Below are 16722 nucleotides of genomic sequence, written 5' to 3' on the forward strand. Positions count from 1 at the left end.
CTTAAACCGTTACTTTTTATAACTAGTCACTGACTTATGACCTATAGAAACTGTCTTATCTTCTCTTTAGATTTTTTTAATCCCTGAATAATAGATAAAGGTTGAACTGTGGTGTCTGAAAAAAACCAGTTCATTTTGGATACATAGCATGGAAAATTTCTGTTTTCTCCTGGTGATAAGCCCTGAAGACCTCTGTTTCATCACTTTTTATAGTATCCATGCATATTGAAATGGATTCATTGGTAATGACAACTTTATTCTGAGATTGATTTTGGTGGAAATTTAGACAACAGTGCAACTGCACTGAAGCCTCCAACTTGGTGTTTCTCAGAATGTGAAAGTAAAACAGCACATGGTGTTTTTCATATTCCAAAAGTGAAAATATCCTGTTAGGGGGGCACTAGATGTGCAGAGGTTGAATAAAATCATGTCACACTGTAGTCACTGATTCCATGTTCTTTGAAAGGGACTACACAGTTCTTTTAATTACTGGCTTGCAGCTTTGTGGAAGTAAGGTTGCTTTCTTATTCTCAGTTAGCATCTTTTGGTTTTTTATCATATCACAACAGATATAATCAAAATTCACTAGTTGGGCTTGGATAAATTTTAACAGTTCAGTGACATTCACAAATTAAAAGTAATAATAATTTGTAGGTTTTGGGGTTTTTTTCAGCAAACTTTTTTTGCAGTATTTTGCTTGTAGTGCTACCAAAATTTTTTTCTGAGTTTCTCTATGAATTTAATTTTCAGTTATGTTAATACTGAAACTGAATTCCTGTGTGTGCTTTAGCTAACATGGAAGCACAGTTTGCAGATTCATCTGCTAAGCTTACTGAGAAAGTGAAAATGCAGTGCATATATCCAAAAAAAAAAGCTGTGATAATCCAGACATCCCAGATGAAACTTAGTGTAACTCTTAGGGAAAACACAGCTGTCTTGAATCCAATCTATGGCATACATACCAAAGACAAATACAATAGAAGAATTTATTTTTAAAATAATGCTCTTCATGAAGAGCACTTTGGAAGACCATGGTCTCCAAACCAACATTTCCTCCATTGTAACTAACCCAGATGGAATTTTGAAAATGGCAATAAAAATTACTCAGGTCATAAAAGATCTTATTTTTTAAAAATTTCAGATATATGCAAGACAGAAATCTATGCCAATTCAGAGAGCATCTGCTATTGCAACTTTTTCTTTAAAATAATTTTTTTTTTAAAAACGGAAAAGGGAAGAAGGAGAGAAAAAGATCTAGCTATGCCCATGTACTTTCTGTGTAGCTGTCCATGTACTTTCCAAAAATGCTGTAATTACCTGACAGCTCATCCCATTTGGTTTCCCTTTCAGTCCTATGACTAAGAGGAGAAAGAACTCTTCTAGTAATTTTTCGTGCATGCCTAATCAACATGGGTCAAACTGAAAACTGAAAACTTAGAAGAATCATTATGTACATATGACAGAATAGCATTCAAAAACAAGAAATTGGTCTTATTGTTTTGTTGATTTGTTAGTCACAATGTAGAAAAATTATACTCCTCTTTCCTATTTCCCCGAGTGAAAATAGATGCCGTTCAACATTTGCTTGTATTTCCCAGCTAGGAAATAAAAGATCAAAAGGAAATTTCAGTTGCTAGCATTTGAAAGACAGGCAAAACAGATCTCTTATTTAGTTCAATCCCACCTGACTTCTGGCAGGGCAAAGCCCTTATACACAATGGGTCAATTTTCTATATAATTCTGGAAGTTAGATGCAGTAGAGATTTGGAAGTTCTTGTAGTCCTTATTCTGGCCAAGGCAACAGTGATGCCAGCTGTTTTTTCCTGGATGTCTCTGCTAGAGTTAATCTGAAATGATGCAAGAAACAAGGCAGCCACCTTCATGTGGAATGATCTTCTTCTGTCTAGCACCTCTACTAGGCAATCACCTTACAGATTTGAGTACCCTGTAAATCACAAAAAAAGTGGATTTATACCAGAAGTAAGTTTTTTGGAAATGATTCTGTAGCGTTTAGCGTTCTCAGCACGTGGGATTTCTCTCTTGGTTTGAGCACACTAAAAATGAAACCTTAATCAACAGCAAACCCCTCATGTTTCAAGTATGTCTATTTAAATCAACTACAAAGGTAGACAATAATTTTGAATAGAAATTAATTATTGCCGTCTAAAGAATCAAGATTTCTGAGAACAATCCTGTTCAGCTCCTGGTAGATATGTATAAACATGATCTGATCTGAGGAAAAAATTAAGTGTATTTCCAGCAAAGATAAATATTACAGCTTTAATCTACACTGCAAATTAAATATGTTATTTAAACCACACTCTAGAGAATGTATTTATTTATGAAGTAGTCATAGTAGAACTGTTTTCAGTCAGACTTTATCTTTACCAGCATCTTTGTCAGTACCAAGTATTTTAACTCCTGGATGACATGTTGCTGAGACTAAATAAACAGTAAACTTCACATCCATGTAGACAGTAGTTTAGCTTGCTGCTGACACCAGATAGATATTTTTTCTTGTCTTCCAAACTGTAAAATTAGGACATTGATGTTAATCTTTAAAGTAGAGTATTGAGAAAGCTGAGTGTTAGTCTCATATTTTACTGGATATGAATCTTGTTCTAAAAGATTCACATAAAAAATATTGGGGGTCCTGGTATTTTAAGTGCTTTTTAAGCTATCTTTTTTTTCATGGAACAAAGAAATCTGGCCAACATACAAGAATGATAATTTTATAGGTAATTAAACTTTTTTCCCAATTACAGTGTGGGGTTTTTTGTTTGGATTTATAAGCTATTGATTCCCAATAGACATTACTTTTCTAAAAGCATTAATTTATCTACAGTCCCCCAGACAAATAAACAACTCACTGCAAAATCCATTTCTTCTTCTTCAGTTAATCAACCAAAATTTAAAAGACTAATTTCTTTTTCTATGATTTGCATGGTGTCTAATGCTTTGTAATTCATGCTTTTAGTTTTAAATATTGATTGGCTGAGCTAAAGTTGTGAAGTGTGTGCCTGTAAAAACATGCAACTTTGTGGACACATATACTCAAAATGAAACTTAAGCTTGCTCTGTGAATTGACACAGTGAAGTTAAGAAGGCATTATTAAGGTTTTTGTGTCAATCAAAACCGAAGCCTGGTTTATAATTTAAATCATGCCACCAAGGTATTGAAAATTGTTAGGATTTATTTATAATGACCTGTTACTGTTGGACACAGGGACATTCCTGCACCAACTTAAGCAGGTAACTATGCCATTGAGGAATCTGCAGTGCATGCTTCAATGAAAGCTGACAGCAGACTAGAGGTGTAGAATATATGATTGACTTTCAAAATTTCCATTGAAAGGAAATAGCAGAAATAAATGGAAATAATACCATATGGCATTATGCTCATGATGGAGATTTCTTAACTAGACTAAATGTGAAATGTTCTTCACATGTCAATCATATCTGCTGGCATCTACATAAATTTGAATAAAGTATCTTGAGTTAACTTTTACTATCTTGCAAAACAATGAATGTTTCTGCACTCAGTCTGTTCCAAGTTGCTCTAATGCTTCATTCCTGGTAATCAACAGAGGTCATGAGTCTGATTCTGCTTTCCCATGGGCTTTGTATAATTTTAAAAAGTTCTAATACAAAGTGTGATTCAATTTAGTGTGATTCTGATCTGCATAGTTTGAATCCTTGAGTGCTGACCTTTAATGAGTAAAGATTTCAAGGAGTATCTAATGGTGACAGCAGTATCACTAGATCCAGAAACTCACATGGTAGCAAAACCATGACACTACAAGATCAAAATGTTAAAAAAAGGTTGGGTATCATGGCTTGCTTTTCAAAACAAAAACAGAGAGAGAAGAAAGAAATCAGGTATTTGAAAAATATTAAGCATGTTTTTCTTGGTATTTTGACAATATCTCTATTTTCCTTTAGAGTAAAGGTGTCTTTGTAAAAAGAACGTTAGTGGTGGTTGCACTCTTTCATGTGTGGTAAAGATGTATTGAATGAATAAGAGACCACAAGAGATTTTTACTCTGAGGTGTCAAAATAATACTTGAGAAACTCTATTTAGGACTCTTCTTCTGGCTCAGTCTCTGGTCACAGAACAACAATTCACCCCACCATGGTCTGAGTGGGGTGAAGACCACTCTTTTTCAATCAAGGACAAAAGTGAGGAAAAAAAATAAAATTATGGCTGAGCTGGCATAAGGACCTGAGATCCTAGTATAGGAGACTATAGCTCTCATTACAGAGGTTTTCTCTTGGTGTACTGTCCTCCTTATTGGTAGATGGAAGACCCTAGACCTGGTGATAAATCACCACTTATATAAAATTTTTGATGCAATCATTCTAGTGATAGATTTTTTTTTCTTTACTAGATGTGGTGTTAGCTTAGTCCTGAAGATATATCAGAATATATAATAAAAATCTTAGACATATGTTGTTCCTTTTGCCATGAATTTTGGCTGAAGGTTTCCTATGGCATTTGTGAAATAGGTGAGGGAGGACTCTTGTAGACCGCACAATATTATCCATGCTTTCTTTATGCCCAGTGACTGAAGCAGTTACTGAAACAGACTGACAGAAAAGAGATAATATTCAGGATATTATATCAGGAACTTCACAGGTTATGTAGCTACAGGATATTATTACATGTGAATGCGGTGCTGAAATCCTGCACCATAATTGCGAAGAACTTGAGAGTTCGTGCTGCCTCTTTTACACATGAATGTATGGGTAAAGAGCACTCTAGTTATCCCACAGGAAGACACTTGCCAGCTGGGTGAATCTGAGGCTTTTTTTTTTTTCCTCCTTGCAGAGTGAACATATATCCAACAGTTTTCAGAACTGAGTTCAAGGGACTTTTTTTTATCCTCAGTGTTCCCACATTATATGAATCACAAATCCTCCTGCACTAAGCAGACAAAACACTCACTTTCAGAGAAAAATTCTTTACATATTTTCTAAGATACACTGATTATGCAAGAATAGTCAGTATCTTTATTCCATCATTCTTAATTAACAGTTTAAAAGTGATTTGTAGTTTCTTATGTACAATGCTTAGGGATGTATGTCTGAAGACTGATTTCAAGTTCAGTATAAAATGTGAGGAGCTGAGATTGAAGCCACTATTAATAGAAGAAGCATTACAGTTAAAGACATCAACAGGAGTTTTGATCATTGAAAAGATGTTAATTCATGCACTTGTTAACTGGAAGAAAAAGTATTTGAAGCTGCATGTGTTGAAACTTTAATTTCAAATGGAAGAGTGAGAGAGAGCAGTGCACTGGGACAGTCCATTGGACAGGGCTGTATGGAGGTGCATCTTATACTTTTCATGCCAGGTGACCACTCAAAACACATTAAACAACTGTGACATTTCACCAATTTCCAGCCATGTATCTAACCGCAGCAAAGCAGTAGCAGGAATTCTTGCAATCCTTTCTTTTGTTTTAAACTATTAACTTTTGCAAATAAATGTATACAGAGAAAAGATATATCTACAGTCTTTAGAACATTAAAAGGAAACATTGAATGATATTAATTTATAAAAGTGTTGGCAGAAGTATCGGGAAAATTCCTTTTGCCTTTATATGATATGCATTGTCTTTTCCTGGTTTGTCTGGTGTTTTATTACCTTTGGCCACGTGAGGTATGGATACATTTATTTACTTCATCCTTTTCCAGACCTGTCTTTAGTCCTTTGGTTCTTTTCTGCTCTGTTAAAGCCATCAGTACAAAAGTTACTAATCTGTGATGGTTTTTTAAAAAGTATGAATAAAGTATCAATTTACAGAAAAAGAGTTTAAGCAATTATTCTGGCCAGGAAATTCAGGTTTTGTCATGTCATTTACATATCTGCCTTAAAGTACTTAGTCTGTTGTTTTTCAGCTTTACTTGACTCCATGGAGCATTATAATGAGGGTGTATAAACAGAAAAGCTAAGACGTCAATAGACAAATATTGGGTATAAAATATGGTTTCCATTAATATCTGTACATCTAGAACTTAAGAATTCTCAAACATGAATTGTATTTCTGTCTTGTTCCAAATCTAGCAAAATAAATTAGTGATAATTTACATGCAAAATGTCTTCCAAGTCCTGGGCTCTGTTGAACTTGACGGATATATTTTAAGCTCCCTGTACAGACACTACGCAAAACTTTCTTCCTCTTGCACTCTCATCCCTGTGATGATACATTATGTACCATTACTGCTTGGTTAGAACTTTCTGTTGTCATTGCCATAATGATAATCTTACCCTTTTCTCTCTTGCCCTTATTGAAAGCATGAAGAATTTCTTTGTCAGCTGCTGTTCAGTGCAATCATTTTCCCATTTCCAGACCACCGCATTAATGCCTCCAACACACCCACAAACTACCCTCTGACTCATGCTGCATTGAGAAGTACTGGTAGGTACATCTGGCTTCATGTGCTTCACACATCCTTCCAAAACCTCTTGGCCTTATTAACAGTTAGCTCTCTAGGCTGCATTGCTTCAAAATGCAGTAGGCCCTGTATTAAGAGTTTTAAAGTTTTCACTGAAATGTAATTAGAGTGTTGATCATTTCAAATTTAACAGAAGCAGAAATGTCTCAACAATTTGCAAAGAGCTTTGTGATACAGAACTCAATCAGCTAAAATTGGATCAGAAATCTGAAAATGGATGATGAGCAAATTTACAATGCAAATTTAACATAAAATATAAAATATAATACATATCATTAGAGAGATCATAAACAGATATTGATCTACTATGCACCATGCCTTTGCTACACATCTAGATAAAAAGCTGAAAGTCTTCATCAGTGAAAAATTATATGATATATAAACTATTTAATTAAAAACTAGCCTTTATGGTAGAAGAGTGTTATATGTTTATTAAAAAAAAGAACAAAAACGAAGTTTATAGTTAACTGGAATATTTTTGTCCTGTGTTTGTATATTTGCCTTCTCAGAACTGTTAATTTTAACAAGAATTTTTATATATTTGGAAAACTGTTTATTTTCTCAGGAATTTTATTTTTGTTATGTGTTAAAATAGTGTTAGTTTGACTTTAAATATTCCATGCCATGCTCTGAGTAGAAAGGGAAAAAAATTATTTAGAGGTAGTGGCTTTTATATCCACAGTGTGAATTATTCAGAGTTGCATAATTCGTTGGGGTTTTTTGTTGTTTTTGGGGGCCTGAGGGATGAGATCTACCTTTTATTTTTTTTTTCCTGTTCTTTAATTGGGAATTGTCAGGTTTGGGGTTTTGGTGTTTTTTTTTTTAATTTGTGGGTGAATTGTTGTTTTTGTCAATCAGTGACAATGAACCATTTTCTCAGGGGATATGTTTTGCTACGAACTCAGAATAAGAATGGAAGTTCATTAATAGAGTATTTAAATGCCAGATGTAGCATGAAGTACTCCAAATTTTTAAATAGAGTGATCAACCTCTTCTGTGATAGCAGAGACAGAGCTTTTCTATTCTTGGCTAGTGTGATGATATCCATGCCACTCAGCACTTACTTCTATATTAATGCTCTTCTGCCTGCCAAAAGCAGCACGTTGCATAGCTTTTTTTCAAGTCCCTATTCACCTGAAATAACTTGCTTTCTATTTATCTTTGTCTCAATTTAGAATGTGAATCATAGGTCTACAGTGAAAAATTATCAGACTTTTAAAGCACATGGAAGCAAGAACTAATCCTGAGGGACCTTCATTCTTTGGCTTTTAGATGCTGAGCTCCCCCGAGCCAGAATTATCTCTGTGTCTTACACGGTGTCAGCCACACTGTCAGCACCTAATTAGAAAGCAAGAAGATGGAGACAAGTAAAGATGCCTTTTCACACTTCTGCTGTGATTATTGACCTTTTAAATGCTGCTTTTCTTACTTTTTATCTTTTATGATGAACTAAAGATTGGATGGCCTTTCACTATAAAATGCTAAAAGGAAAGAACTACAAGAGATATTTCCTCTTCCTTTCCTAAGGAAAAGCTTGGATCAAAAGCAGTTATAGAATTGTGGAAAACTCAGGCTGGAAGAGATGTTCCAAATTCATCTCATCCATCTCTGCCTTGTGAGGCAGGAGAAGCATATCCTTAATGTGTCTGAGAAATTCCTACGTTGGAAATGCACACATAAAACCCTTGTGAGGTCATACTACAGCATGTAACCAGCCTTACAAGGAAATTTTTTTCCCATTATATCTATCTAACCTAGATATCTCATGGTTAACAATGACTTTATTATAGGTTTACTGCTGGCTACTGCTCATGATTTATTTGTGTGAAAACTCTCTTTCTTCCTCACAGACAAACTAAAACATAGGAATTTCAATTTAAAAGGTCAAGTCAGTATTTGTTGCCTTTTAACTACAGCTTTCTATTGTTATTGTTCTCTGAAAACAAAAGAGAAAGAGTGTCATGTTACCAGACTTAATCCTTCATTTTTTTGCCCAGAGAATTTGTGGATGTCCCATCTCTGGAAATGTTCAGTGCCAGACTGGTGGACCTCTGCAAATCTTGGTTCAGTGGAATTTGTTTCTGCCCACTGCAAGGGAGTTGGAACTAAACCATTTTTAAAAACTAAACCTTCCTACCCAGGACATTTACGATTCTATGCTTCTGTGATACCTCTGCACTAAACAAACGCAGTTCTTTCAGCTTTTCTTCTCTGTTCATAATTCTAAATTTAATCAGTTCCTGTTCTCATCTGAATTTTCTCACATTTGTGCAAAACATTTTTTTTAATAAGATAAATAGTATGAAATCATATTCTATCTAAGGTCTTACCACTACTAAAGGAAGCAGAAAAATGCCTCCTTTGTCTTGTATGTAACTGTCTCTTGACATACTTGAGAAAATTTCTTTTGGAAACAGAAAATGTGATAACATTTTCAATATTATTTGCCTAGCAGTGAGAGCATCCAGATCCTTTTATTCATCTCTCAGGAGGTTTTTTTTCTTTTTTTTTTTTTTTCTTTTTCTTCTTTTTAATTCTTAACATTTTGAACATCCAGTTAGTTACTAAGAATAATGATGCCATTAGGTACACTTGGTTACTTTGTTTGCATTGGAATGTGCTATGTTAAGGGAAAAATTGTAACATTCAGTACCCATGAGGACTGCTGTACTTTTACCAATGTTTTATATGTTCCATATGAGCACTGCTTTGATGAACACGTGTCAGATGGCTGCTACGGCCGTCACCTGACCTTTATCTGTTTGGTGATAGTTTGAGGATGACCCTCACGTCTTTCTGTTCACCTGCTGGCCCATCCTGCTGTCTGGGGAGATTTGCTGCTGCCAGGATAGACTTTAGGGTGCTGCAGTGAGACTGCTGAGGCTTGTCCTGCTGCTTTTTCACATGTATACCTAAGATCAGTCCAGGAGAGATCTGGAGCACATCAAGCATGATTACACAGTGCTGGAGGGGGTGATCAAGGACACAGGCAGCTTAGGTGGTGTCTTCTTGATTCTGCTGAGGAAGGGAAAAGTCCTGGGAAGTCCATGGGCCAGACTGAGTTGCATGGCTGGTGTCAACAGCAAGTTGCCTTTTATCACCATGGGCTCTTTTATTGATCAAGGATTGCTAGAAAGAAACAGGATCCATCTGAGGACAGAGAAGAAAAACATCCTTGACAACAGACTGGTGAGGAGAGCTCCAACAGGAAAGGGAGATGACAACCCACATGTGAGCAAGGAGTGGACTGGGCTGACAGGCATAAGGTGTGCAATTATATTTGGTGTGCATAAGATGTGCAGGAAACACCTTGAAAACAAGAAACAAGGGTACAAGGGTGACCATTCCAATTATGCCTACACAAACAGGAAAATGCTAAGGGGGCACAAGTGGAATCTAATGGGTTAAACATTTTATGAGGGCAAGTATTCTGCTACCTCTATATCCAAAAATACTTCATCTTCTCAGCTACTCTTCCATAATTTTATGCCACTGCAGCCACCATTTGGAAATTCAATTTAAATAAAGTATGGTATTATCTTTACTATCCAACATAACTGCTGTGACACCCAGTAGTTAAATCCAGATTCAAGAGTTTTGTAACTTTGTTTTCTGTTTCCCACATAGTAAATGTGATGGATGAAATTTTGAGATAATGCAATTTATAAATCATCACAGGATACAATTGCATGGGAAAATAGAAAGTCTACAGTGACAACTTTAAAGTATTCACAATTAAGTCATGAATCCTAGTTTTGTCTAGGACAGATGGCATAATATTTTATTTGGGGAAATACAAGTTAACTTATTGAATTAATATAGGCAGATAAAAAACAGAGGATAAAAGGAATTACCGATTCAGATATTTAAACTTCCAAATACTCTAAAGGAAATCACTAACAGGTGATTACTATTTAATGTCTGAAATGTTGTTATCTGCAAAAGCTACTGCAGCTGCATATATTTCTAATGATGAACCTTTCTTTCAGCTGACCTGTAAGACAGGAATAGGATTTATAACTTAATAAGGACAAAAAGAAATGTGAAGAAAACTTTTGGTAAAAAATACTGATGATACATTGATTTTTTTTTTTCTGTTTTCCTACCAGGTACCAAGCTGCATAACAAACTTATTATTAAACAAATTAGGCATTTCTTTCTTCACCAGTTTATTTTCAGCCCATAAAACAATCCATTCAAAGGATCTGAGAAGCAGGACAGCAAATTCCCCATAGTGTGTCCTCATGCTACACTCCTGTCATCTAACACTTCTGGGGCTGGGCAGCTTGGGTTTGTACCCTATCCATTGCCTTGGCACGCGTGGCTTTCACTCTTGAAAAATACTGGTTCCAACAGTCATCCTTAGGATCCAGCCTAATTTTTCCCTTCCCTTCCCTTCCCTTCCCTTCCCTTCCCTTCCCTTCCCTTCCCTTCCCTTCCCTTCCCTTCCCTTCCCTTCCCTTCCCTTCCCTTCCCTTCCCTTCCCTTTTCTCCTGCCTATTTTCTCTGTGGCCTCAACCATGCCATCCTCTGCTCTGCCTGCTGGACACCTCTGAAGATCCTTGTGGCAGGTGTGACTAGCTGGGCACAAATGCACACACATACTCACACATGCAGGCTGTGATATGCAATGCAGTGTCCCAGCACAGCATTTCTCTCCCTTTTGCCATTCTGAGACAGCACAGGTGAAGGCTGAGCACAGTATCCTGTGTTTACTCCTGTCTGCTCCTTGAACTCCTGTTGCTGGTAAAATTCTCTTCATCCTGAACCAATGAAATTCCTGGATGGGATGAAAGTGGATGAAAGGATGGATGAAAGTGGATGAAAGGATGGAAATCTGACCTCTTAGATCTTCAAGACTCTTCTCCAGGTAAATGTTGTCATAGTGCTTTATATGCTTTTAACAGATGATTTCTTCCCCAGCAACGAAATTCTCCTTGCTGGAAGTTCATTACTACTTGTACCTGAAGAATTATTTTCTCATTCTTATTAGAACTGTACTCTTTCTCCTGCCCTCTCTTTGACTTCTCCCTTTCCTTGCACTCTAGGCAACTAAAGCTCAGCTTAGAACAGGAACAAATCAACAGAGTAATAGAATATATACAAACAAACTGCAATTGGCAGGTGAATTACAATCGTGTGCTTAATTTTTAATTCAGGATTATTAATTTTTACACAAAGAGTCACCACATTTTTCACAATATAATTTAATATATATTTAAAGGGATGTTTTAAGGATATAAGAGTATAAATACCTTCATTTTAGCTTCTGTGATCTGAACAGCTGTTATTAGTAAAATGCATCTTCAAACACAACAGTACTGCTAGTTTCTGGTCTAATTGTAGAACTGGTGTCAGTAACTCATTAAAACTGAAAAAAGAGTTTTTAAAAACCTGTGTTTTTAGAAACATAACAAAATCATGTAGTATGTGCTAATGTAGTTGGAAGACATTAGTTTAGAAGCTAAATATAATGCCTTATTTAGTCTATTCAGGAAGGGTGAAAGGATCATTCAAAATATTTTCTCTTCTGAAAATTGATTTACTTGATGAAAAGAAGAGCCCCAGAGAAATGTTTTCTTCCTAAAATTTTAAGCCTCCTTTCTATGTGCAATTATTTTCTTTTGTCACTGCTTACTACAATCAGAGGAAGAAAACTGTATTTGTGTGTGGAGCTTCAGCAAACTGAGTGGAACCTGGGAACCTGTCTTTGCTATAGAGCTGAGTTAGACTTGTGGCTTTGAAAGGTTTCCTAAGGTCATTAGTTATTTCTGATAGAGAGCATTACCTTTTAAGGGAATGAAAGAATCTCTGAAGAAACACTATAAACTAATACTGTCAGAGGCCGAAACAACAACTACAATAACAAAATAACCAAACAAAAACAAAATCCCAGACCAAGTAAAAATGATGTGGACATGAAAAAACTGAGAAATTCTGAATATCTCTACCAATGAATGGGGACCAAACTTTCACATAAGAGTTGTTTTGACTTCTAAGTGCTTGTAGCAAGAGCAGGAGGGGATGGGGAGAAATTATACCATTATTTTATTATTCCTTCAGAAGATTTTCTCAACTTCAACTATTTCCCTGCTGCAGAATTTTAATTTGGTTGCTTGATTTTTTAAATCTCAGAGAGTTCCTTTACACTCTTCTATGCCTCTATATTACTGATATTTGCTTTCCAAGAAAAATATTGAAAGATAATAAATTCTAAAAATATGAAATCTTGCATTTTTTTTCTCCTTTAAATACCCAATATCAGATAGGCATAGGTACAACTGCAAAATATGATAACATGCTGCCAAAGAGGCTGGTGGAGGATAACAAGCATATGAGCAACTTCCTTACTTAGGAGAGTCCTATGGACCTATCCTGAGTGCTGTCACCTCCTCCTACTTTCTGTTCAGGAAGAAAGATGATGTGACCATGGGCAGAGCAGACAGCAGTGGCAGTGTCTGGCATGAGCAGCAGGAAGGCAGAGTCTATTTTTATCAGATGCAACGATAAATTTTTATTTAACATTTCTGAAGTGCTCACACACGGCGTGTCACCCTGAGCCGTGCGTGTGCAGGGGTGAAGGTGTGTGGGTGTGCTTTTTTTCCCGTAGAAGGGTTTCTGGGAGAGGGAGGTTTTCATCCCACACTTACCAGGCTGAAAGCAAAGAAACTGTGTTTAGAAAGGTGCTAAATAAAGTAAGTGATTGAACAGAGGAGAAGGAGGATGAAAGAACTATGCTGATGCTGCTGTCAAAATAAAGGGGACAATTGCTTAAAACAAAAGCCTGGAATACTCAAGCATACTTAGAAGATTTAATTAGAACTATGTAGGCCTGATTTGCCATTGTTTGTGCCTTATATAATCCTATAAATTGTTCAAGGTACCATATTGTAATAAGGGGAGAAACATACATTATTCATCATGAGTGAAAATACATTAATGTTGCTGCACATTTTCAAATAAAATACATATGCAAACAAATAAAGAAACAAAAAAAAAAGTCATGACGTCTGTGTTTGAAAATGGTCATGACAGAATGCAGAGCAGTCCAGAATCTCCAAACTGTTTCTATTTTAATTTGGCTGCTTGTACCTTGTTCTCATTATTAACATATTTTTATTTGTATGCATGCAAACTGCATACAGTTGTATCAAAATTTCTACATGGAAAATGTTCACTGAATTTGCAAGGCAACCTTAGCTTTGTAATGTATTTGTTATAGTATATTACAATGTTGTAATAATATATATGATCAAGCAACTGGGATATATTGTTTGGTAAATATAACACAGAAATTAAGTAATAAATTTTAAGACAGAAGGGATTTTCATCTGTTTGGTGGAAGTATTTTATCTCTTTGTTCCCAGTTGACCATATGTGCAATGTACAATTTTCTAGCAAATATATGGCAAAGCAGCAGGAAGAATGCTGGTTGTTATAAGGTCCTATCATTTGGGTCAGGGGCAAATGCTCTGGAAGGTGGGAGGTAGCATCATCAAACACAAAATTCCCTATTAAGCATGTTTACATAGGAGAAACACCTGGAGTTCAGGGTGACACTGTAATGAAATAATTAGGACAGTGAGGATGTACCCAGGAGAAGATGGGGAGATGTCAACACTCCTGAGGGGAATGTGGGTAGCAGTAAGGCTTGCACTGTTGGTGGAAAACCAGAGCAAAGGCTGCACAATGAAGCAAGACTTCTTTGGCAAGAATATGTGGCTTATTGTAAAGCAGGCTGTTGCTGGAAGTTAGCAGTCTGAAGAAAGAATCTGACCTTTAAGAATAGTGTTCCAGAGAGAGGATGGGTTTTGATCACTTTTTCATTTTTCCCATTGCTTAGCAAATCTGAATGAATCTGCAGATCTGTTTCTGCAAGGAATATAAAAAAACCATTACCTGATTTAATGTAGTGAATTTTGAGGGACTGCACTTTAAGGAACATATTTTGTAAGTGTAGAGTCCCATCATAGCAGTCATTCAGCCTAATTTGAATAATACTTGAAGTTCCATGAGTAAATTCTTGCTGGAATTTGCATGATAACTTAAATGATTATCCAGCCTTTGCAGTCAACTTCAGTAACAGAAATTTAGCTGTCTTTGGCAAACTGTGTAAAGAGTTAATTAGCTTCACTGTGTTATACCTTCTGTTTGGTTTAGTGAATTTATCTCTCTTCTGTCCTTGGCTGTCATTAACTTTCAGTCTCCTTGAATGCAGTCTACATAGATCTTCAAGTCCTTCATTAATTATTTTAGGTAAACTCATTAGACAGTGTTCCTTTTGTCTTTCACATTTCAACATTTTAATCATATTTAAAGTCTCCAAAGGTAGAGAGAATGTAATTTTCTGTGCTGTATTCCATTGATAAAAAATTGCAGGCTAGACCTTTTCACTCTCTGTTTCACAGAGACTGACAGGTTCTCTGAAGATTCCCACAATGGAGTCTCCATCCTGTCAACATGAACGGAATCACTTATTCTTAGGTAGCCTATTTACCTTCCAGTTGTCACCACAGAGAGAGACAAACACATTAAACATATAGTGTAGTGACTTAAAAAAAAATCTCATTGAAGAACTTGAAAGATTGATCCTTTTGTAGTGTAAGAAAATCAGTGTGATCATTAGTCTTTTCCAACATTAATGTTCAGCAATGTGACGGTGCTCATCCTAGCTTATGGGATACAGGCATTACAAAGCTGACTTTAGAAATCAAGTAGCTCTGAATGTCAGAGAAATTGACAATCTTTCTCTTGCAGACTTTTAAACATTTATTTTCTTAAGTAGAAAACAGTAAATTATATTAATAAAAACAATAACTCAAAGGGATTTCAGTCAAAATTATTTAAGATATATCTGTGGTTTCTATGTGGTTGAAGTCTTGAATTTGTCTGGAAGTCTTCTTTCATACCACAGACAAACAGAACATACAGACTTTTCCCAAGTAGAGTGTATGAATGGATTAGATTTTTTTTTTTTTTTAATTTTAGTAACCTGAGTTTTGTGAATGGGAGAATTGCAGCTCTTAGGCTGGTATGTCTTTTAAAATAATTTACTAAAGCATGTCCTGAGGGTCACATCAAACCATTTTCTTATTATAACTAGTGTGAAAGAAGAACAAGATTATGCCAAGTTTAATTAGATTGGCCCCATAATTTATGCTGCTGAATATTTGCTGAAACTATTAACAGAACAGTCATATACTCAAAGTTTACATAAATAGCCTTCTTCCAATGTCATCACAGACTCAGAGTTCCATAAAGATTGTTTTATCTAAACATGCACAAAAATACAGTCATAGGTATAAATTATATTTTTCAACATTTCAAATTATTTCAATATCATTCTGCTGTAAGTCAACTTCATCAATATTTGCTGTACTGGAATTGTGGATACTAAACTTCCCTTGAATTAATTATAAGCAGGTTTTTGCTGGGTTTGTGTTTTTCAACAGATGCTTTTGAAGTGTCTGAGAAACAAAATACTCCCATGTTTACCAAGCCAGGAGGAAATGTTGCTTTTACTTTCCCTGATAAAATTGGAGATTCAGTGCAGTGAGGGATGTGGGAAAGGATTAAAGCAGATTGGGTGGATATTGTCATTCTGTGCAACTCGTCAGGAAAGCAAAGCTTTGGTTTGGGTTTCAAAGAATGTACTCTAGTGGATTGCTCTGATCAGGAAATCTCCAGGATTGTCTTTCAAAACGTTACAGCCTCTGACTTTGTGATGTACTTCTGTGTAGCTGCTGGGAGAAACAAAAACTATATGATGAATTTTACTGTGGCTGGTAAGTAAAGGAGAAAATGGTAAATGTTTTAAAAATAGAACCTTCTGAGGCATTAACACTTTTACACAAATAAAATAACTCTTCAGTAACAAGTGTGGATTCATTTAAATACCACATTCCAATTAGCAGCATGTAAAAGATAGTTAAGCTAACAATAAATATTATTTTCTCAAAAATAAACGGGGTTTAAGCTTGTCTGATCTTATTGCAGGACTTTAGACCTGTTTGTGAGAAACTGGTTTGATATCAATAATCACAGAATAGAATAGAATCATAGAATCATTTAGACTGGAAAAGACCTCCAGGATCATCAAGCCCAAACTTTGACTGGGCACCATCTTGTGAACTAAATCATTCCTGCTGTTTCTTGAACACTTCCAGGGACAGTGGCTCCATTACCTGCCTGGGCAGACTGTTTCAGTGCCTCACCACCTTTTTCTGATGTCCAACCAGAACATCCCCGGTGAAGCTTCAGGGA

The 16722-nt window shown here is 35.8% G+C and overlaps 1 protein-coding gene across 1 annotated transcript; it reads left to right on the forward strand.

The window, feature by feature from the left end:
- The first annotated feature begins 727 nt into the window (after positions 1 to 727).
- CD226 (CD226 molecule) lies at positions 728 to 16252 on the forward strand. Its single transcript, XM_064421673.1, is given in 3 exon segments — positions 728 to 1004; positions 1006 to 1107; positions 15904 to 16252. Coding segments are annotated over 3 exon segments (660 nt in total). The 5' UTR covers positions 728 to 795.
- Positions 16253 to 16722: the final 470 nt, after the last annotated feature.

The sequence above is a fragment of the Passer domesticus genome, chromosome 1 (genome assembly GCF_036417665.1).
Source record: "Passer domesticus isolate bPasDom1 chromosome 1, bPasDom1.hap1, whole genome shotgun sequence".
NCBI classification, from domain to species: Eukaryota; Metazoa; Chordata; class Aves; order Passeriformes; family Passeridae; genus Passer; species Passer domesticus.